Source organism: Adelges cooleyi, unplaced genomic scaffold (assembly GCF_023614345.1).
Source record: "Adelges cooleyi isolate 19-005CV unplaced genomic scaffold, UGA_ACOO_1.1 ACOO_flye_CR_arks_rails_tigmint_CR_PRNA_1, whole genome shotgun sequence".
In the NCBI taxonomy this organism is placed as follows: domain Eukaryota; kingdom Metazoa; phylum Arthropoda; class Insecta; order Hemiptera; family Adelgidae; genus Adelges; species Adelges cooleyi.
The window spans coordinates 49,763-74,338 of NW_026095751.1; the positions used below are offsets into that span (position 1 = coordinate 49,763).

Sequence of the window (24,576 nt, forward strand, 5' to 3'; positions counted from 1 at the left end):
AATCAAAATCTCACGGGGTTTGATTAATAATTACATTTTAAACTTCCTTCGATTAATGTTGGTTCCAACCAATTAGGTTTTAGATAAGTGCCCGTGCACGCCTATTAATTGACATAACATAATATGACTATTATTCTTGAATATTATAACCTATATATTAACCAATCCATCACCGAGTAGGCCAGAAGTGTGTATGTTGGCTATTGTATATTATTAAATAGTATTGTACCTCTGTGTTACTAATTAGGGGTCTTACTATTTTTTTTTTATTCCTCTATTAATAAACTATCTCAGGCGTTACAGGAATTTCCTGTAAGTTTTTTTGTCTTTTACAAAGTTGCTTTGTACATTCCATACGTACAGTGTAAATTGTTTCAAAGTTATTTTTTCGCCTAAATGGCACGTTTTTGCAGTATAGTGGTTTTTTTCTGAAACCATATGAGTATGTTTATTCAGTTGTCTAGTCGAGCTGAATAAATTGTAGTATTCGACCTAGAAGCTGAAATTTGCATATTTTATGTGGCTGGCTGAACGATACTTAGATCAATTATTACGAAAAATGATCTCATACCACAATGGTTTAAACCCCCTCAATGAGTAAATCAAATAAAAACTAATCCAGTAAATTAAGGTCGGGGTATATTGGGAACGAGAATAGTGAAAACGGAGAAGTCAAGGTTATTCAAGTGCTATTACATAAGAAAGTGATACAATCACTTTCAAATAAATTATTTGACGCGAATTTTTGCTTAGTATAATCAAACCAGGACAGTCCTAACCAATCACAATACTGTCTTTTTTATATTGTAGGCGTGGAAAATAAAAAAAAAAAATGTTTTTTCATAGTAGTTTATTGCTTAGTTTAGTAGTTTAAATATAAAAGCTTTAAAGTAAAATATAGATTTTTTTTTGTTCTTTGTTATTTTTTTATGATTCATTCTAAACACTTGGTAACGATGGTAAAACACGAATGTTTAAAATATGTATTTGCTATAACTTATGTAAATATACAGTACTACCTTGCAAGGAAACAGGTCAAACATATAAAAACAGAATCAACCAAACGAAATATGATTAAAAAAAAAATCGTATACTAGTAAAAATAAATATACCTACTCGTTCGTAGTGACATTGCGCTGAAAAGAAACAAAGAGGTTTTTCTATAAGTTTTTGTCTTTTACAAAGGGGCTATGGTCATTCCATGTGTACACTGTACACAGAATACAATATTTCACAGTTATCATTTTCCTCTAAACGGCATGATTTGCAGTATAGTAGTTTACCCTAAAATTGTACGAGTATATTTGTTCAGGTGTCTAGATGAACTGATTAAACTGTAATATTCAACATAGATAACCGAAAATTGGATATTTGTTATGTCTGGCTAAACAATACTTAAATGATACTTTTACGAAAATATGACTCACACCACTATGGTTTTGACCATATCAATTAGTAATAAACAAACAAAAACAAAGCCAGTACGGTAAGGCCGGGGTAAATTGGGGACGGATCATAGTGGTCACGGTTATCAATCAACATTACATCTTAAAGTGATGCAATTATTACTTTTAAATAAACGCTTCGGTGTGAATCTGCTTGGCCCAAGCCAAGCACAGCACAAACCAGCACAGTAAAGAAGTATTAAAGTTAGGTGCAGTGTCCACAGTTTCGCATCGAAGGTTTATTTTAAAATGAATATATTTATTTATTTAAATAATTCTTGAAGGCCTGTGACCTCTCCGATCCCACTATGCCTTGACCCTATTCATTTGTTTTATTAAAAATGTGTTTTTTGAAGAACTTGTTATTGTTTTGGGTCACAGCAGATGTTATTTTAATCTTTGTTTACTGACTTTAGTTCTGTATTACACACATTAAAACGAAATAATGACAACATTTGTATGTTAATAATAATCTACTGAAAATTTCGAACTATTGATTGAAATATGTATATTATTGTAAAAAATCCAAAAAAATGGTTCTTTTACAATGTATTGTCGATATAATATCTGTAAACATGTTTCAAAGATTTGTTTATATTAGCAATTTTTTTTTTATTCTACGACATTTTTAGGTCAGTTGAAAAAATCTTTATCTACAAGGTTTTTTTTTTATTATGACATTAAAAGTTCTAATGTCGAAATAAAATCAAAACTGAAAAATTGTTTCAATATGCAGACGACACCTGCCTACATTTTACCGACAAGTCTTGGGATGGGGTTCGTGAAAAGGCGACTGTCGGTTTAAACAAAGTTTATCAATGTCCATGTGACAGAAATTTAACACTCAATGAAGAAAAAACCATGTTTATGACGTTCTCAATTTATAAAAGTTTTCTAAATCTTAACCCGATAACAATACATAGACGTGTCGATGCTTACAATTGTAATAATAACGTAAATAAATGTATAGTTATCAAAGAAGTAACTAGTACTCGATATTTAGGTATCATATAAAATTGTTGTTTGATTTATTTGTTTATGATGAATGAATTGAAAATAAATTAATAATGTCGGTACGTTTTTAAGAATTTTTATATATATAATATATATATATATATATATATATATATATATATAGTTCATAAATTCATAATTTTTGTTTTACAAAATATCCAATTATTAGATACACAAAATTCTTATCTTTTTCAAATCTCTGTGTGTGATAACGGTACATTACATTTTGTTGCAAAATTTGATGGCATAGGTATTATATACATATATATATATATATATATATATATATATATATATATATATATATATATATATATATATATATTTCAGTTTGTTAAATTAAATAATATTAACGTATTTATAAGAACACAAGCTGATGTAAACATTCAATTAATATAAAAAACACGTTAAGCGACTTATGGTTAAATACATAATATATACAGGATGGCCCACGAAGATTTGACAAATGAAATAACTTTTGTTCTAGTGAATATTTTTGAGATTTTTTTTTTAAAAATAATTTATACTTATTTGCGCTAGAAGCACCGTGGTTTTTATTGCACTTACACGTTTTACTTTTTTTATTTTTTTTATTACATATTTTATTTTTCATCCAAATAGTCTAATAATCAAACCTGTGATTAATTTTACTTTATTTCTTTCTTTATACATAAATTATTTATAAAAACTGTGTAGATAATAAAAATATTAATTGCACTTCTGTGAATATTTTTTAATACAACCTACCGGCAATTACGTTCAATGGGTTCTTTGTTTGGATTAAAGGCATCAAAGGTAGGCCACAAAAAGCACGTGAAATTGCCTAACCTATTGTCGTCAAGGCACCTGCGGTCATACTGACCACAGGTTTACAGCGGCAACAAGTAGAATACCTACATATTTAGTATCCAAAAATAAATACCAATTTATTTATTGTCTTACGGATGTGTACAATTAGTTTTTAAACTAACAGGTAATACTTACATTTATATTAAACAATTTGTACTCATAACAAATTATTTTTAAAAGAGATAAATAATATAATTAAAGCACTGAATAAAATATCCTCAAATCAGTATAATACATTTTAAAATTAGAAGTACTGCAGCTAATTTGTGTGTTATATAATTATGCTGTTTATTAAAATACAACATAAACATTTGATAACTTTTTCATTATTTATAGACATGAAATATTTATAAGTATTCGCTCCACCCTTACTTATACCCTACTTACTCCATATTATATTGTCTAATTTTTTTTTAATCAGATCTTATACTAATCATTTAACCAACACATAAATGCATTTTTATGTAGTCTTAAATAAAAAAAATTATAGGAATGACTTGAAAAGCATCAACAAAGGTCCCTATATCATCTTTTTAAATTCTTATTTTAGTTGTCTTTACAGACATATTCTTTTAGCTTTCAACATTCTGTGTTCTTAGACCGTTTTTATAAGTAGTAATCAAAAATCAAATTGTCTGAACATTTATTTTTACTTACTATTTAATGTTTATTTTTTTATATATTAAATTTTTTATTTTTGAGCTGCTGTTGATGCAGCTTGAACTAAATTAGATACTTTGTAATATTGACACTTTACTGGTTTGAAATAACTAACTATTGATTCGCATCGAAGCGTTTATTCGAAAGTGATTTTATCAATTAATACTCAATACAAATTTGAACTAATTTGTCTATTTTTAAGAAAATGTATAGAGCATCGTGTGAGTGAATCAACGGTCAAAAGGTTAAGAATTTCTATTATATTGTTAATTACAATATATGGGTAATTATGGCAATATATTTTTATAGATAGACCATCACAACTCATCGTCTCAACCCAAATAGTAAATTTTAATTTTTGAGAGCATTTTTTGCATAAGGTACAATACTTTTATAGATATTTGCATTTGTATCTGCAAACACTAGACCTCCCTTACTCACTCGCTTTCTACTAATACTACAAATCACTTACGTATAATACTTTCTCACTGTGCTTATTTTGGATTATTAATTATTAAAAATCAAATAATATGTTTTATTTTTTATTGGAATAATTCAATTATAATAATAATAATATTTCAATTCATTAAAACATAAATATATTTCAAATATTATTAATATTATTTTTGGTTATTGAACATTGCTGAATTAAAAGTGTTTAAGATTTTGAGTCATGCATGTTGATGGATACATCTTCATCGTAAAAAATCTTTTCCATGAAATCCGCAAAGTTCATTTTTTCTAAAAAAGAAAAATTTGTTTTTTTTAAATTATGAGATGACGAATAACCGACGTTAGTTAAATCATATTAACACTGTTTAAATCAACTTCACCAGAATAATGTTCTGTTTCTTTTGACTCTTTCATTGATGTCGGAATAGTGTTTAATTCATCCTCGCCGCTAGCATACTCACCAAAGGACACTAAACCGTTATTATTAGCGAAGACCTATAATATATGAAAAAAGTATTACTACATGCTTTAGGTTAGGCTGTGTTTAAGAAAATTTAAAGTGTTTATTGTTCAAACAATAAATTTCTCCCTAGTTTGAGCAACATTCTAGTAAACCTGTGACTCCTCGTCCTCACTGTGCCTCGACCTCACTGTACTGGTTAATTTTTTTTTTGCAAAAATATAGTGGCCAAAATTACAAATTATTTGTATCATGTTAAATTCTGTTGGGATGGTCGATAATTTATGTTACAATCGTTTGTACTTAAAAAAAAAATATTCTGTGTATTATATTCTTTCATTACAGTAAACATTTGTGTCTGAACATAATGTACCACCATGTCAGTAAACTACTTTTTCTAGTTCCAAACCACTGGAATTATAAAAGTACACTGTAAGTAGACTGTTAAAAAGTTTCTTTCTACAACAAATAACTTTAAAATTGTATAAAACAATTAGGGGAACTGAATGCTATGTCCTATGCTTTACCCTATGATTACTGAATGTATTACAATATATGTTTTTTTATCAAGATAGAAATGTTGATAAAAAAAACTTACACTGTATTACTAATTTCGTTTTATTTACCTTTTTTTTTATTAAAGTACTATGTACTCAGTGCAAATTTTAAAGTCCATATCACATTCTATTGTCTATAAATTAAAAACTAAAAAAAAAAAACTTGCAACCCCCTGGGAGAATGGGGGAGAGGGGTAGAAAAATCAGTACACATTTGAGACTTTTGAATTATAGGGGCATACCGAATAAACATATCTTATAAATTTCAACTCTATTGTTTTTTTTAATTTTAATGGTGAAGAAGTGAATTCTTTAACTTTTACTACTGCAGAGTACCAAATATGTCTTAAGGTACAATGCTTCTAGCACTATTTGTATTTTTAACCTTGAAACTGGATCTCCCTTACTTTTTTTTTTTTTAATTGTAAATTTTTAACACGTTTTATTTATAAATAATGGTATGACCTGTATTTTTTCGAAAACCCTTATTTTAAATTGATTCTTTTAGAAGTTTTTTATTTATTGTATCAAGAGATTTTATCCTCTCCCTCATTTATTTGCACTTACAGCTGTTTTGATTTCCAGTATGATCAACAAGAATTCCACAGCGTGAATTGCACAGCCGACTAAAATTTAATTAAAAATTAAAAATTGTCTACATCAAGTGAACCGCTTCCACGGCTTATGTGCATTACCATCTCTATCGGATTTGAGTTCTTTTAATTTTGCGTTCAATGCAGAATTTTTTTCTTTCCAAGAACCAAATACTTCTAATAGCTGAGAAAGAGTAAGATATCCCGGTTCCTTATAAAATTCGGAGAGTGCCATAAACTTGTTCAGGAGAAAATTTACTTCAAATGACTTAAGTGTTTCAACCTGAAAACAATATATACATACAGAACTTGAATTACAGAGTGTTTACTTACAATAGCAATGACCCAGTCAATATCATAAAAAATATCTTGGACTTTTTAAAATAGTAGTTTTTTTTTAGTTCGCAGCTCACCCAAATTTTAATACCTACATTTTCGATTAAAACAAATTTAAATACCATCCCCCATGTGTAAAGTTCTGCAAATTCAACTTAAAATTTTAAATTTATAGTGTTTTTACACATAGGTGGCCCTGAAGTAATGCTTAACGGTGGGTTCCGGGGCCGCCTATGATTCAAACCGTGGAAAAAGTGTTTTAACATATAATGATAAGAGACTAGTTAAAAAAAAAAAAAATTAACTAAAAAATTGCGATTACTTCTAGAGAAAATGACTGTCTAAAAAATGTATATCCTTAATGAATCAATATGTATTGTAAAACAAATTTAAATTTGGAATTTATAGGATTTCAAGACATAAGGATTGAGTTATTTTTTTTGAAAATATGCCAAACTTATATCTATAGTAGTATAGATAAAAATAACTAAGAAATCGCGCGGAATCAACGCAGATTAAATCACGATTTATATATTTGCCAATATTGTTGTTATGTATGTAATTTCGAGTTTAAACTAGTTGATTTGAGACCTTGAATACCTCGGTTTTGTCGGAGCTTTTGTCCTTATCCGCCAACGCCTTTAATAAATAGTTGAAATTCTTAGGGTCGGGCTCATCTGTAAATAAATTGATTATTTGTTAACTAAGTTATTCCTTTTAAATAAATTAGTTGTGTCGATATCATTTTTTTACATAGGTTTCCTATCTACTATATTTTTTTTTACCGTCGCTGTTAACACCTTTAGTCGTCTAACTTTGGCTTAATCAAATACACGCAAAACACATGTGATATGCTACCGTAGTTTGACTATTGCATCGCGATGTAACCAAAAAAAAAAACAGCCGTAGAATATATAAAAAAAAGGAATAATGTATTGGACAAATAGTTAAAATATTTATTATTGTGGTGACACCAAAAGTTCGTGGTCAATTTCCAACAAATCAGTGGTTTCATTTTAGGCCAATGCGATATATAAATTAATTCAATTTATTTTTAGAAAAGTTTTTGTATATTTTCGCAAATCAGCGCACGTGATTTAAAAGTGACACCGAGTTCAAAATTAAACGAATATTTGAAAATATAATTTGAAGTGTTGTTTATCGAATTCTCGTCTAAGCTTTTACACGAAAACACAATTTTTTTAACACAATTTCCATACCTGTTTAATATACAAATAATATTAAATGAGAAAAAAAAACGTTATAGACATCACTACTAGATGGTATAATAACAAAAACGAGTAAACGTTTTCAAAATTTTACCCAAAAAAGTATAGCTGTAATTACAATTGTATGACCAAAGTGCGAGTCTGAGTTTACTGTTTTTCTTATATATTTCAATAAATATTATTTTGAGACCATACGACTGACATTATTCTTTATCATCAACACGATGACTATGATTGGACTCCTCTTACTTAAGATGGATATGAGATTTAACAAAACATACAACCAAAATTTGTATCATTCGTTTTGCTACTTTGATCTAACAAAAAAAAAAAACTTTAAATAGAATTACAGAATTAAAAAACAAAATAGTAAACGTCCTATTCATAAATACACTACACTGATGTTTTATGTTGTTTGTTAGACCTATCTTCGAATTACTTATCAGTTCTTAAATCTTAAAAATGCGCCAAAATTATGTCAACCTTTCTCGCAGTGGGTTGGGGGGTTGTCAAAACTTCGGTTTTTCCATGTGCGATTTTGTTGATAGCACATTTTATATTGAAAATACTAAAGTTATAATAAATCGAAAATATTTTTTAAAAAAAACATACAATTTCGGCACTTATGCACATATGAGAATGTCTGAGTACATTTTTTTTTCCATCGATAAATATTCATACATTTTAGGCAGAAAAAAACGTCGGTCTAACGACAAAAACAATGTATAAAATTGTCAATGTTTGAATTTCCAATTTTTTTTTTTTGGTTTTCTTTTGCACATCTTAGTTGTTACTTTTTACACGTTGAAAATCCTAAGGTCACAGCAAATCGTCGAAACATGAAAATGTTATCGAATCGGATACACTATTAGCACACCATTTGCGCACATAGATATTGAATTATTGTACGACTACTGCCTGTAATAGTCCGTAAAACAAATAGTAACCTAACCTTAAGTATGGCTATCGACAGATGTTCACAAGGGAAAAAGCCATTAAAATTGGGGTCGGGACTTCAGTTGGACCGAACTGACTGAATGTGATAAAATCACTTTTAAAAAATGTCATTAAAACCTAGAACTTATGCTTGGGCACTCAAAACTTACCGAGACCACTCAAAATAGCATCCGTTAAAATATTGGCATGATTTGATAATTTTTTTTTAAACATTTTATTTTAGTACATAAATAATAATATATTTTTTATCATTACTCTAATAATAACTTATATGTCTTACTAAAATCATAAAAACACAAATTTTTTGGCAATCAATTAATTTGATTTATAAGTAAAAAAAAAAATATTGACACAGTAAAATAGTTTCTAAAGATTCTATACTACAGTATTAGAAAATATTAATATTTTAATTTTTTTAGTGTTTCCTTAAACTTTATTAATTTTTGAAACTTAAATGGTAAAGTATATATTTTATTGCCTTATTGTATACTACTACGAAGTATTGCATTCAAGTATCAAAATTTGATAAACCGTTAACAAATAGTAAAAAGATAAAAATTGGAATATTTTCTACTAGGTATTGTGCTAAAATATAAACAAATTTTTTTTCAATAGGCACCACTACAAAATTGCATTTATTTTTGAGAGTGAGCTCAACAAATGCTGCCCGAAAGACAGGTACCTAATATAGTTGTTTATCAGTATGTTACCTGCATTGTATTTAAAAACTATTTCAAGATTTATCAATTCCATTCCAATGGTATTTTCCACGAACTGTAGGATTTCTGACTCGTTGGTAAATTGTTTGTAATTTTTAAACAGTTTATTCAACTCTATCAATTGATCCATGTTTAATCCGGCGCTCTGAAAATATTAAGTACAACGACTATCAATTAGTAAACGTGCTGTGTAAACCTATTGCCGATGACGTGGCAGATTCACACGCATATGTGCTGTGTCCTAGATACTCGTTATATATTTAATTTTTGAGTTTATACTATCCGATGCGAATAATTAAAATATAGTAGGTATCATACTCTTACCCATGCTGACGTCAGGAAAATACACCGCGCAGACAACAAGGGCGCTCTTGAAATGCATAGTTTTCTGGGGTTTTTAAAATAATTAAAGTAAGAATTCAATCGAGTACTTGTACTGTTATAGCTGTAAGACTATCGGTATCGCAGACGAACGACCAATAAACCGTAAAATATGTATTTCCTTCGCGGCTTCGGTGTCGCGTTGACCCAATTGCATCAATCAAACATTTCTTGCAAGAAAAAATATATTTCGTTATGTTCTGGATATTTTTTTCCATAGCACCATGATAGATTTGCAAGACAAACACAAACCGTGTTTATTTTTGCGTTATTGTCAATGTCGATAAAATATTATCAATGTAACCGTCGTGACTATAATATAATAAATAATATTTTATGGTGATAACCGCATTACAATCGTGATTATCGAAAGTGGCTGGTACACGTGCCGTTGGTTCATACAAGTGGTTACAATTTCAAGTTTTATGTTAATTTCAGTGATTTTGTGACTTTTTCGGTTTTTACTAAGTAAAACAATTCGAATAAGTACACAGTGTAATTCTTTATAAATTTTACATAGATGGTAGACTATTGATAAACGATTGTTCTGTTTTACACTAGTTTTGCGTTCAAGAAAAATACAAAAAGAACTATTTAAGAAAAAAAAACTGTATTTTTAATTGCTGACTATAAAAATATGCTATAGTAAATTAATATTATCAAATTATATAGCATTTAAATCGTTATGTTCTGTAGTTTTTAACAGTATAATACTTATCAATGTAACTATTTGCGCAAAGAAGATTTATGAGCACAAAAAGTTCAAATCTATAGGTCTCAAAAATATGGGTGATCCGTCTAACGTAAGACACTCGTTTCCTCTGAATTTTATGCTAAGTAGGGTAATTTTCATTCAATGATTGCGATTGAATTTTGTTTAATGATACATGGACACTTCTAAAACTGTGTAGCTATAAAATAAGTACATAGTCAAGGAAAATTCATAGCCCTTTATAGTTTGGCGGCATCTATTTCAGACACCATCTACAGGACTTAATTTTAAAGTAACATTAATGTTCCCTTAAACAAAAATGATACAAATAAGTAGTAGAATAGTAATAGTGTTCTAATGAAAAAAATAGTTCTGCCCGTCTAAGGTATTTTTACAAGTGGCCTTCATATATACCACTGTATGGATAATTTCCGAACCATTAAAATAATTCTGCGCGTCTGCCGTTCGAATTAAAGTGGTTTTCATAGAGGCCACTGACATATAAAGGGTTAAACTTTTTATTTTATTTTTTATTACTATTTCCTGTGCGCTGGAATATATTTTAACGGACATTTGATTGTCATCATAGTTTTCTGTGTTCTCGAGAATAAACGGACATTACATTAAAAACACGGACCTGACTTTGTTTGTTTTTTTTTCTATTTATACTATTTTTTTTTTTTTGCGTGTAACCACCTCGTCATCACGTAAAACGCCGACCACCCCAAGTGTTACGTCAATAATACACAGTTATAATAAATAATAATAGTAGCAAATGTTTACATTACACCTGTACAGGGTGAACATTTTATCGTGAACCACTCAGAATTTCACGGGGTTTAATTAGTAATTTAATTTTTTCTTTTTTAAACTTTCTTATTTTAAGTGATTTTAGTTTTTTACTATTTTTTTTTTATACTTGTTCCCCCTCCCAGATAGATAACATAGATGTTAAATTTAGTATAATATATAATTTCTGTATGGAAGAATGCAAAAGACAGTTAATGTTGGTTCCAACCAATTAGGCTTAAGATAAGTACGTACGCCTATCAAATGACGACATAACATGTGTCTATTATTCTTGAATATTATAACCTATTTAATAAACAATTAATCGTCGAGTCGGCCAGATGTGTGTAAGTTAGCCATTGTATATTATTAAATAGTAGTGTTCCACTATGTTTATAATTAGCGGTCTAACTATTTATTTTTCATTCCTCTTTTAATAAACTATCTTAGGCGTTACACATTTTTTTGTCTTTTACTAAATTGCTTTGGGCATTTCATATGTACAGTGTAATACATATAAAAGTGATAAAATCACTTTCAAGTTAATGATTTGATGGGAATTTTCGGTTAGAATAATCAAACCAGGACGGTCCGGACCAACCACAATGCTGGCATTTTTATATTGAAGGCGTAAATAACAAAAAACATTGTTATTTTCATGGTAGCTTATTGTTTAGTTTAGTAGATATATAAGTGTTGAAGTAAATATAGAGTGGTTTTCCAGATCCTGTGGTGGGTAAGGAGGACCTTAACAGGCCTCATTAGCTTACTCATTGTAGAAGATATTGAGAGACTGCGATAGTTAATATTTTATACAATTTTCAATATGTCTCAACCAAACCAAATAAAAAAGTTAAATAAAAACAAAGTTCTTACAACAATTCGATTCGGTGTTGAACTCATTTTATTTAACCCCACCACACCGTCTCAAAGCTCATAACTGAATATAAAAAAACACAATAAGAAAGCACGGTAAAAGACGATTAAAAAAAAAACCAAATTAAAAAGGTTTAATTTTAATGAGAAAATTGTGCCAACTCTTACATTCAACAAATATCTTATATGGCCTTTTAGAAATAACATAATATACATTTTTTAGCTTCGATGCGATAGCAAGAAGCTATCGGTTTTACATATTGATGTGTTTTTTTATATTTATGTCCTTAATCAAATATCTTTTTTCAGTGGTCCAAATTTTTCGTGCAGTACCTATTTAAATTACCTTGGAAATAGTACCTATTTTCAAGACATCTTTTTCAACCCCAAAACCCGGAAAACCTTGACCGGGTTTTCAACTGTCAACTTTGACAGCTTTCTTACAAAAAGAATAACACCACATTTTTAATTTTTGGTTCATTTACCAATTTTATAGATAGTTTTTTATGTCTCCTGAACAATTTTGAAAAATTTACGTACGTGGTTATTGCACCGGGGCCTTCAATTTTAGTCTAGGCTCCGACCGTAAAAGGGTTTTACTAAAAAAAATTACTAATTTTGGTTATTTAACGCGAAAAACGAGAAATGTTGAGGGTTTCTAGTAATAGTGTTTTACCCGCGTGTGGTTTTAGCTAAAAATAGAATTAGGCAAAACTATAAGCCCGCTGACCATCCAACAGATTGTTCCGGTCTAAACCCAACTTTGCGCGTTTCACGGGCGACAGAATCTATGTGGCGGGAAATTTTCAGGAGGATTTCTAGGAAAAGTATAAAAATACAAATATAATACATTAGCAAAAAATAATTTCATAATCATGACTCAGACTGTTTATTTTCAATTATGTTAAATTTGTTGACAATTTTGATTTTAGAAGGTATGCGGAAATTATTTATACATAATTTCTGGTCCAAACTATTGTACTTGAGAAGAAAGAAGCCGAAATAGAGTATCGTCATTGTTCAGTTCGTAGATACTGCCGTTAATTTTTTTGTATTTGCTAGTTTTGTTATTTTGAGTTTTTAGAAAACAAATTTCACCGCGGACTTTAGCAGATTTTATAAGAGAATCTAGGTATTTTGTACTTCTGTACAATCCTACTAAACGACACATCTGGGGAAAATCTTCGAAATCCACACTCAAGGTGGTGTCCTTACCTTAAAAAAATAACCAAATTTAGCACATCTTATGCTACTTTTCTTTATATACAAGTCTAAACTACAAAAAAATAGTATATTATACACGGTGGCTTAATTGTACATCCGCGTTACTCCGAGTCAGTAATTTAGTTTTAATTGGGAGAACACGGATGACCATCCTGTTTATCACAATCTAACATTAAAAAAAAAATGAAATCCCGTAGTTTATGTTATATTAAACTTCATTAGAAACGTTTATATAAATAGCTATTACCAGTATACTAAGAAAAATAGTAATTTGTAATTTAGTTGTTACTTTGTACAAAAACTGTGTTAATATCTAAATATTATACAATATATTCTAACATCTATCTTGGTTAGAAGACAAATTCTTATCATAATATTACTAAAAATTGTAGAAAGTTTTTTAAAATTTAAATTTAAAATTTTTTAAAAGTTTTAGAAATAAGTGCCTATTCTAATATCCATGTTGTGTTAGCTCTATACATCTATTATTTAAAATGTTTGTTACTGTGTCAAGAATGAATGTCTGTAAATTAATCGTTATTTTATTTTTGTATTACGATTATTACTATAATTTAATTATTGGATATTCGATAGAATAAATAAAATTGGTATTAATTTATTAGTGTGTTATAAATGCAAAGAGTTAAATAAATATATAAATAAAATAATGAAACAATTCCATGTGATTACTTACGTAGCGCAACGCGGATTAATGCTTTCACAGCTGCTTTAGTGTAAAATCTTCTGGATTTCCCCAATTCTGGCAGTTGGACGTCTTTAAAATCGTCTTGATAACAAATAAAAAAAAAATATATATAATAATAATTGGTTGCCGTAGTAGAGTTGCATTTGATTTTAATTCACTAAAATTTTTACAATTTTTACATGCTTTACTTTAATTCGCTAACGTACGTACGTTTGAACGGGTATTTTGCAAATATTTAAAAATTAATTTAACCCACTTCCCGATGTCGTAAAGGGCTGAAACTTGGCACAGACACTCATCTCGGATGACAATACAATATCCTGTAATCATATTAGGATTCGGAAATCCAGGTCGACCTACACAGGGTCGAATGTGGCGGTCATTTCACTAAAATTTCGTTTTTTTTTTCAAATCTTTTAAAATGAATTTAGTAATCTATTCACCAATTATTAAGTAACTTTAATAGGACTAAAAAGTAAAAAATAAAATTAATTAATTAAAAAAACTTTTTTAAAAACATGCTTTTCTTAAAAAAGATAGTAAAAAGTGAACTAAAAAGTAAAAAATAATTTTATTACAAGGACAATTTACCAAACAATTGTTGTTTTGCAATTAAAATTTGGTTCAATATTTGTATGTGACACAAATATATTTTATAATACTGAACTCAATGAATTTGGACTTTGTCGAATAGGGCTTGATACTATCAAGGCTAGCAGAAAATGTAGACTAACCAAAGACCTACTGCAAGGTTTAGTTATTCCCCACTTCTTTTTAACTTGTACATAAAATATTAACCATCTCCGAAAAGTTTATGTAAAATTCTGATTACCTTCGTTTATATTAGGTATTACAGCTCCTGTAATCAAATATAAAAAAATCAAACAATTATACATTTCATATATTTTATATTTCACTATAACAACCATCTAATAAGTATTAAGGACACATGGAAAAATTATGAATGTAAAATAATGTCAAAAAATCAATAAATTTCGTTTAAATTAACGATTTTTAATAACTTTTAAACGGTCATCGAGACCATAAGAAAAAAAAAACAAAAAGGAATTTGACATGAAACTTCAATACAATGTTTACCGTTTGTTTTTTAACAATATAATATTTAAGTTTATTAATTGTTCTTGTAAAAAAGTGAATTTTTATAATTACCTGTTACATACCATACTTGATTTTGCATAATATGCTGGTAGTCTATCATTTCTAAAACGTAAAACAAAATACATTTTAACGTACATAATTGATTATGATAGGGAACAATATATTTATAATTTATTATTGTTCTCAATATATACAAATATTTACTAATAATTTACTATTAAATATTTACTATGCTCTATTCGTACATCTTCTTCAGTTTCTGAAATAAAAATAAAAAACATTTCATGCTTGATGAATATCAAATAACTATGTCGAAATATTTCCATAACACGAAAAACCAATTATTACCCGGTACTGCCAACATTAAAGCCATTTCCACTAAAATTAACATAAAATAAATGTTGTAATAGATTTAATTTTTTACTCTAATATAAATAAAAAGACGGAAGTAAAGTGTAAAACTCATATGTTTTATGAATTGGGAAGAAAATATTCTTGGATTAATTATAATAAATTTAGTGGAGGCTATGGTAATAAAATAGCTTAACTGAAGCACATAAGGAGGAAAGAGACCAAGAAAATACACGAGACTTATTGACTGTCTTATTGTGACTTAATTATGTTGTTAATTTTTTTTTTGTAGAGATAGAAGTTTATATAGAAAAGGCCAACCTCAAAAAACCTAAGGGTGATGAAAAGGAACGTAATAGGTTTAATGATGGAGGGGAAGTAATTTGATCAATAGTTCCCCCCCCATTGATTTTTTATTAAAAGAAAAAAAAATGTTCATTGCGGTAGCTTCCATGCATTGGAATGAGCCGACAGATTTTGAGGAAATATTGTTGAGATGAATTTGTGGCCTAACTAGATTATACAGAATTTAAGGAATGAGTTGACGTAAGCCGAAGAACAGGTGACAAAAATTTAAAAATATAATATGTTATTCTTATATAGAATTTTCACGTCTGTTATATGTTAGGTAATAAATGCCTATCATTACAGCAGTGAGGTATGATGAGTAGAATACAATATAATGGTTAGCTTAGTGTGAAAGCGATAACATCAGTGTTGTTGATCAGAAAGATTCCATTTGGAGTATATTAATTTAAGATTTACATCACTGGTGAAATTGCATAAAGCTAGTTTGTTGCAATTTTATAATTAATTTTAAATATTTTTTTTTACTAGTACGCTTTGATTATTATCATTTTATTTATTATAAAATTATAATTACCCATCGTAAATTTTCCAAGGACAATGTTTTTGATTACTGTCGTCAATTGAGCTAGAATAAATAAATAATAGGTAGGGCTATAAAAAAAAAAATTGAAAATACTTAAGCAATACCTATCTGTGTATTTTACATAGTTAGAATTAAGTACCGGCTAGATTAATATTTTTATTTTTTTAACATTTCTACTCTTTCTCTTGTATCATTAAATTAGATTTAAGGAATTTTACTGATTACACAATGTTATTACTGTGGGTAATAACCAATGCATGTTACGCCGCTAGAAAACCTTCTTAAATATTTTTGTTACTTATATCATGTTCTTTGAATCTAACTCCGATCATTAATTTTTGTCTAAGCTACCTAGCATTTGTCTTTAACATTGTAATTTATAAATCTCCTAATATTATTATTCCACTCTTTTATCATAACACAAATTTGAAATTATTAAATTTCATTGCATTTCATTTTTTTTCTTCGAATTTCTGCATATAGTGAAATTTATCTCAAAACATGAATTATTTGAGTGACTTAAAATTGATATCTGTATTTTTGTCGAACACTTTAAGATACCTGAAAATACTTGCAATATGAACAGATTAAAGAAACTAAAATTTGTAATTTAAAAATCATCTGATACTCGGACAAATATTTTTAAAACATTTTATTTTAGTATTTTAATTTTAAATACATTTTACCTCCTGCACTCTTGATGTATTCGTCTGTAATAAATTATACAAAAATAGAAAACATAAAGTATTATTTTGTATGAAAAACATGTTTACTGACTTGCAACGATAACCTGCTTATCATATTCATCTGTAAAAAAGTAAGTTATTATTTTTTATAGATTTCTACAACCTTGTGTAAAAATTGAATAATCACCTAATTCAGCTACTAACACATTTGCCAAGGCAAATGATATCAAAATACGTAAAAGTTTCATTTTTATCTGCAAAAAGAATAATAAAAATTAATCGTTATTCGTTAGAAATACAAATCATTAGTTAAAATTAAAATAATGTACTTATAATACTGGAAGTTGATTAGTGTTACTTGATTAAATTTTTTAAATTATAGAACATGCAAGCAAAATATCTATTCCATCAGTTTGTTTAACTATTTTAAAGTGATTTGTTGGCGACTTTGGGATAACCTTTTATATCAACCAAAACAGTAAAATTTAAATATATATTTTACAATGCCTTTGTTTACTTATTTATATAGCTGTTTCTTAATATGATTTCATGTTTATATAACATTGACGCAAGTACAGATTATTTTATCTTAGTCTTTATGACACATTATATATATATTTTTTTAATAAAAGTAAAATTTATTATTCCTATGATTATAACTTAAATAGAATTTTTCATATTTTTTCTTATTGACTTTTTTCTCTTCGAATAATTTCCAAATTTTTAAATCCCCCCAAATTTTTAGGATTAATAGACCCTGGAAATTGTTTTATTATAATAATATTATCGATACAGTAAGACGCAATTCGTATATAAATTTATGCTTCGCCTGTCCTTGGTACCTAAAATTAGGCTTTGCTAAAGACACGTGTACACAATAATATGCAAATATTTATTTTATAGAAAAAAAATGTATATTTATAATTATTACAGACATAATAAATTGTTATCGCAACATAATGCCGTATTATCCGAATTCTTATGATATTGAATTTGTTTATTTGATTATCGTGATAAACTGATTAAAAAAAGAACAGAGTTAGTACAATATATATCGTCTGCATATCACATACGATAAAATATTTATTGACGTCCTGTCCAATTTTAGCCTTCATCCGGTAGTTATCCACCCTTCTCAACAACAATACTACTGCATAGTAACTTCAATTATTTACTGTGACGGAATGTATTTATTTATATGCATGCAGTATTGGATTTATGTATATTATTATGTGTTCTCATACTTAATTATCATTTGGTAACTTACTATGTCTTTAAATTAAAAAATATATTTTAAATATTAAGTAATTAAAATATTAGTAATTTAGGACAGGAGGTGGAGTTACAATTTAAGTTTAAATAGTTGGTATAACTCTAGAAAATTAATAAAACATTTTAATATTGTCCAACATTAAAGAAAACAAAAATATTTCAAAAAAAACCATTGCAGTGGGGTCGGGGCATAGTGGGGACGGAGCATAGTGGGTGACTAGCTGTCCGCTGTTGCCTGTTACAATTACATATTTAACAACAACCTTTTATGGTTATTTTAAACATTGTATTTTCTTCATAATAGTATAGGAGCGGTATCACAAAGTTAGTATTTTCAAGCCAGTACAGTCCAAGCACAGAGTAAACCAGCAAAGTTAGAAAGTATTAAATTGAGTTGCTGTATTTACAAATAAGTGTCAAAGAGAGGACTAGTACAGTAGAGTATAGAAATAATAGAATTAAAGCATAGAGGCGACGGAGAGGACTCGGGTCTACAGGAGTTGTTATAAATAAAAGTGAATAAAATCACTTTCAAATAAACGCTTTGTATATTAATTTGGTTAGTGTTCTAAAGAAAAATTGAGTCTCCTATATTGAAATTTGCAACGAAGCGTTTATTTGAAAGTAATTTTATCACTTTCAGATTTAAAAATTCCTGTTTACCTGTAATTTCCCCGTCCCCACTATACTCAGTCCCTACAGCTAAGCCCCAACCCACTCCACTGGATTTTTTAAAATATATTTTAGTAGTAAAATATTCAAGACAAGTTTAGCGATTTGTGACTATATTTTAAATTACAATTTCGACACGCTATACCATTTTATGAAATAATCGAATAACTTCCAAATTTTAACGGGATATTTTTCAGTACTACAGGTGAAATACAATAAAAAATCATCCACTATTACACACACAAGGGTCCTAATCATTTATTACAATCTTGAATTATTTAGATTTAAAACACAACATTTTCCCAAATTAATCCATAATTATTTATTACTTATTGTATTTCTCTTATTAAGTCGAACGTTTAAATTTCGACCCAGTATTATTAATCAAAATACTGAACACTGATGTTAGGTAAACTTTCTACCTGTTATGAAATAACAGAATAAATACAACACATGAGCTACAAATGTGTTTGAAATCGTGATTAAAACTGTTTTTTTATTAAATTCTTACAATTTACTGACAATTTGAATATTACTGCGGTATGCAAAGTTATGTAGTGTTATATAATAATCCTAATACTAAACAATAAGTCATCCTTATAATTCCTGGTCCATACTATTGTACTTGATAATAAAGTAGCTCAATTACATTACCGATCTCGTCTACTTCAGAAATATGGCCAAATACCGTTTTGTATCTGAACCGACAAGAACCGTTTTCCGATATTAGAAGACAAACTCCATTATAGATAATAGTACTTTGTACATAAGAACTTGGAACTATTATACTTTTGTACAAACCTATTAAACGACACATTGCAGAAAAATGTTTGAAATCTTGATTATCTCCACCTAAAAAAAAAATCCTAAATTTAGCTCATTTCTTACTAGTTTTCATAATTAGCAGACACAACTTATATACGGGTATAAAACATTATAGAAAATAAAATAATGCATAGGGTTTCCGTATGTTACTCTCAGGCAAAAATATTTTTTAAATGGGGAATATGTTTGATGATAGACAATCATAACTTATTGATTATTCATCAAAATTTAAAAAAAAGGAAACCCATAGTTTGTTTCATAATTAATTTTGATTGATAGATATCTAACGTAAAATTTTACCAAAAACTAATAAAAGGACGATCCAAATGTACTTGCTTACTACTACCTCAACTTTTACTACAGGTATAACATATTAGGTTAGGTTAGGTTAAAAAATAAAAAAAGCAAAAAAATTGAGGTTAAAACCAAACGAGTACATAGACAATAAAATATATAAATTTATAAGGCAACTGTAATCATAATAATTTTATTTTTTTTTTTTTTGTACTCGCGTTATTTTTATTATCAAAATATAATTATTAGTTGTATCTTTTTTTTTACACTATTTTTACTAAATAGTACAATACCTATAATGGTATAAATTAGTATATACAAGCATAAAAATATATGTATGTTTAAAAAGGTAAAAAAGTTCTTTATAAATATTTACGTAGTATAACGCGGATTAAAGCTTTTATAGCTGGTCTAGATACATCTCTTCTATTGAGTCCTAGTTCTGGTAGACTAACGTCTTTAAAATATCCTTTATAACAAATAATACAAAAAATAACAATAAATTAGTTATTATTGATATACTTATTACAGTTCTTAAAATAGCTGAAGAATTTTGTCGATCTGCCATTAGTATTTAAAAGAACTTTATTAAGACCAAAGTAAAATGTTAGAATTGAGTCTCAAAATTGAGAAAATTCCCTTGAAACGATAATAACGGCATGCTATAATTTGTTTGAACATTGTCGAATAAGTTTCAAATGTTTATAGAAATTTGACATTTGCCATGGTTTGGATAGTTGGCTTTAACCCTTTGAAACCTCTTAAACAGTATGCTCAGATTTACAACTTGTAATATGACTAGCAGAAAGAGTAGATAAACAATGGTCTATCTCAATGTAGACATGTGCATTAGCGATTCGCCAGCGAAAAACCTCCTAAAAATGAATTGATGGTTTTAATTACTTTCGTTTATCTCAGGTGCACGGATACCTGTAACCAAAATATCAAATAACTATATAATATATAACTGAATGGAGATCAGAACATTAAAAAAAAATGTAGGTTTATGATCTTCCATCGAAAATTTACCATGGTTGTTTAGAACTATATTAAATTACACAAATTTAATAACTATTGTTCGTATAAAATTAACTAAATTTTTATATCTACCTGTTTCGGTAGTTATTTCTGTTTGCATATGAATCTGGCAGTCTAGCATTACTAAAATTCAAAACAAAACAAATTGAATTGTACGCAAAGTTATACTATGTAAGTATATAAATATTTTACGGGAACGCGTCATGTTCATAGTTTCTCTTTCTGAAATTAAAATAAAAAACATTTTAAACTTAATTAATATCAATATAACCATGTGGACAATATATTTCTATGATATATCAAAAATTTCATTACCTGGCACTGCTATCATCATAGCCATTTGCTCTAAAATTAACATTTATGACATAAAATTTAATTTTTTAATCAAATATCAATAAGAAGACGGAAGTCAATTAGAAGAAAACAAATTTTCTGATTTAGGAAAAAAAAAGCTTTGATTTATTATACATTGATTCGATGAAGATAAAAAATATAACAACAGCGTTGTATGTTATTATGTAAATCCATAAAGCTGTTGTAAATTTTAAATTTCATACATAATTCTAAAACATCTACTAGCATGCTTTATGTTGAGTATTATTTTGTTTAATATATAAATATATTACCCATCGTATAATTTTTCAGAACAATGTTTTTAATTATTGTCGGAAATCGACCTAAAATAAACAAATAATAGGTTAATCTATTTAAAATGAATAAAATATTTTAAGAAAACTTAAATCCCAGTTAAACAAATGATTTTTTTGTTATTTAACATTATATTTCTTCTCTAATGTTCGGTTCTACTTAGGTGATTTTACTGATTATATAACACACCTATATGCTATCATTAGTATCCGATAAATGTTACCCAACAGGAGATTTGTGTACTTTTTGATTTTTTACGTTCCTTATATTATTATGCCCATTGAACCTAACCCCTATATTCCGTTTTATGTAACCTACAAAAGACCTACTACAAAGCATAATATACTCTTAAGTGTATTTTTTCTTATGCTTTTTTTCATAAAAATAACGATAAAAAAAAAAGTTTCGGATAAATTAGCAAAAATATACAAAATAATTCAAAATAAATGTATATCAATCATCAATCGGTTACAATTTTACATAACGCTACTTGTCTTGTTAAAGTAAATAGTCACTGCCACTGGTAAATAAGAGGTGATTTATATTTTAATTATAGATACTGCTTATTTGGATTTAAATATAAAATAATTTATTTCCATAAATTTAGCATTTACCCCTAATTCATTCTTAATCTGAACAGATTATAGAAATTATTTGTTTTAAATTTAAAACCCATTTGGTATCCAAACAAACAAAAAGAAAACATTATTATTTTATTATTTTAGCTTTAAATATTTTTACCTGCAACTTGCCGGATGTGTAAGTCTGTAGACAATATTATAAAAACAATAAAACTAAAAAATTATTTTGTACGAAAAAATATTTACTGACTTGTGATGATAACCTGCTTAACATATTCATCTGTAAAGGAACAAATGGTTGATATACAAAGTTGATATTACATTGTGTAGCTACGTGATAAAATTTAATATTCACCCATTTGAGCTACCAAAACATTTAACGAAAAAATTCTTATTAGGGTACATACAATTTTCATTTTGTCTGCAAAAGTAGTAATAATTATAATTTCAATAAAACGTCTAATATAATTTTTACATTCGACTAAGCCATCGTTTAGCTATCAGCTTCAATGTAGAGTTAAGAGTGCTACAATGTTTTTTTTTAATTTCATAATATACTTTATGACATAAAGTTTACGTGGCTGTAATCACGGTATTTTAACAACTCCTGATTCTTGAAGGATTTATTAAGGATACAAATAATTAAACTTTGCAATTTCTTTTTCAAAATTTAAAAAAAAATTCTAAGAATGTTCACGTTGTTCAACTAAAAATTACAACTTTGTAAGAATTTGTTACGACGGTATTTTTTTAGATATTTGGCCGTAATTTTTAGACTTGGTTTGGAAAGAAAGATAAAAATGTTATCTAGAGTTGTGGTTGTTATGAAATACATAAGTATGTTATCATTTTATTTTTAAAAAATTCAAAACATTTGTAGTTATACTATTTAAATTTATATATTTTTTGATAGTTTACAATATATTTTTATTTATAAACAGACAATTTCCCCTCAACGTAACATTATTAGTTGTAACAAACATGTTATACTCAACTTATTCAGTTTATTATTTTTATTAGAGAAATTTTATAAAAACATCCAACGTGTTTTATAAGCCATTTCGCGAACGTATTTATAAAATGAAACGAGTAAAACAATATTATTTTGATTTATCACTGTGGTAAGAGTGGATTAATAGTTCTTTATAAGTATGCAATAATAATAATAATACATTATTTTATTCTAACGCCTTTAAAGGTTTGACATAATTAGGTGTAGCAACTGTTTTTTGATAAGATCACTAAACGATTTACCACACTCTTACCAACACATTAGTTTTACTTGTGTCACTTTAGACACATTATGTGTGCAATTTATTAACTAATAAACAGTTTGTACCTACCTATTTGAAATATGTTATTTTATCTACGTTGGTGCATCGAAACGTTTGCTGGTTTCTATTGTATTTCTTGATATATTTTAGGTCATAATATTTAATATTATGGGTAATTTAAAAAAAATAATAGCACAAATTTAGAACAGATCCGCATCTAAGCTAAAATGACGTTTTGAATTATTTTAGAATGTTTCACTTGATTTTCATTTTTTTTTTTCACTTTTATCCATATGAAATAGAATTCACAGTAACTATACATTATGTGTTACACTATCTGTAATGGGCTTTCGATTTAATGTTATTGGCTAAGCGGTTAAAAAGCTATCGTATGCGGGTGCAAGAAACGGATACAACAGTACACAATTAATAAGACTAGATGAAGTGTATAAACATGTACTTACAATCCTAGAAGTTGGTTAGTACTTCTTAATTAAATGATGAAATTATGGAATATACAAGCAATACATCAACTCAATTGGGGTTTTAAATGTTTTAAAGTAATTTTCAAGCCATTTGAAGATAAGCTTTTATATCGACCGATACAGTAAAATCTAAATATATAAAACAGGGAGCCTATGTTAATTATGTACAAAGCTGTTGTTTTTTTTTTACATATTTACATTACACTGATGAGATGTTTAGACTATTTCCTTTTTATTTATTTGTTTTAACTATTAATAGATTTGAATCATCTATTTTTGAGAATGAAAATGACACAATATTTATAAATATCCATTTAAATAGTAATTAACGTAGGAACGAGTACAGGTAAAAATATAATTATATTGTATTATTACATTTTTTTATATTACATTGCGTCTTATAGTTAATGACATAAGGCCCATAATTTTGTCTCATGATTATCTTCCGCTTAAATCAAAGATTACTTTTAATTTCGAAA

The 24,576-nt window shown here is 27.6% G+C and overlaps 2 protein-coding genes across 7 annotated transcripts; both read right to left on the bottom strand.

Moving 5' to 3' along the window:
* Window positions 1-12,895: 12,895 nt before the first annotated feature.
* LOC126847681 (uncharacterized) lies at window positions 12,896-17,479 on the bottom strand. 3 transcript variants are annotated; one of them, XM_050588062.1, is made up of 11 exons: window positions 17,338-17,478; window positions 17,196-17,262; window positions 17,100-17,129; window positions 17,009-17,032; window positions 16,314-16,364; window positions 15,428-15,457; window positions 15,309-15,338; window positions 15,131-15,181; window positions 14,793-14,819; window positions 13,949-14,041; window positions 12,896-13,245 (listed from the first exon to the last, which is right to left on the bottom strand). In XM_050588062.1, the coding sequence occupies exons 2-11, from the start codon at window positions 17,254-17,256 to the stop codon at window positions 13,004-13,006; spliced, it is 639 nt and encodes a 212-aa protein (XP_050444019.1). In that variant the 5' UTR covers window positions 17,257-17,262; window positions 17,338-17,478; the 3' UTR covers window positions 12,896-13,003. The 3 variants fall into 3 exon arrangements, with proteins under 3 accessions (XP_050444019.1, XP_050444027.1, XP_050444033.1); XM_050588070.1 differs by having other exon boundaries at window positions 17,367-17,426; XM_050588076.1 differs by having other exon boundaries at window positions 13,026-13,240; window positions 17,338-17,479.
* Window positions 17,480-19,427: 1,948 nt separating this feature from the next.
* On the bottom strand, window positions 19,428-24,204 carry LOC126835180 (uncharacterized). 4 transcript variants are annotated; one of them, XM_050567568.1, is made up of 12 exons: window positions 24,077-24,204; window positions 22,694-22,759; window positions 22,589-22,618; window positions 22,499-22,522; window positions 21,736-21,786; window positions 21,425-21,454; window positions 21,302-21,331; window positions 21,182-21,232; window positions 20,975-21,001; window positions 20,448-20,540; window positions 19,754-19,804; window positions 19,428-19,650 (listed from the first exon to the last, which is right to left on the bottom strand). In XM_050567568.1, exons 2-12 carry the CDS (start codon window positions 22,752-22,754, stop codon window positions 19,616-19,618), a joined length of 483 nt encoding a protein of 160 aa, XP_050423525.1. In that variant the 5' UTR covers window positions 22,755-22,759; window positions 24,077-24,204; the 3' UTR covers window positions 19,428-19,615. The 4 variants fall into 4 exon arrangements, with proteins under 4 accessions (XP_050423525.1, XP_050423508.1, XP_050423498.1 ...); XM_050567551.1 differs by adding an exon at window positions 23,682-23,834 and having other exon boundaries at window positions 19,428-19,804; window positions 24,077-24,181; XM_050567541.1 differs by having other exon boundaries at window positions 19,428-19,804.
* Window positions 24,205-24,576: the final 372 nt, after the last annotated feature.

Coding starts and splice junctions, on each gene's coding strand:
- LOC126847681 (XM_050588062.1), bottom strand. CDS start 17,256: ATGAAACTTTTACGTATTTTGATATCATTTGCCTTGGCAAATGTGTTA. Junction 15,182..15,308: donor AGATGTACGAATAGAGCATA/GTAAATATTTAA, acceptor TTTACGTTTTAG/AAATGATAGACTACCAGCAT. Junction 14,042..14,792: donor AATACCTAATATAAACGAAG/GTAATCAGAATT, acceptor TTTGTTATCAAG/ACGATTTTAAAGACGTCCAA.
- LOC126835180 (XM_050567541.1), bottom strand. CDS start 22,754: ATGAAAATTGTATGTACCCTAATAAGAATTTTTTCGTTAAATGTTTTG. Junction 21,002..21,181: donor AGAAATAACTACCGAAACAG/GTAGATATAAAA, acceptor TTTTGGTTACAG/GTATCCGTGCACCTGAGATA. Junction 19,805..20,447: donor TTTAATCCGCGTTATACTAC/GTAAATATTTAT, acceptor TTTTTTTTTTAG/GTGGAGATAATCAAGATTTC.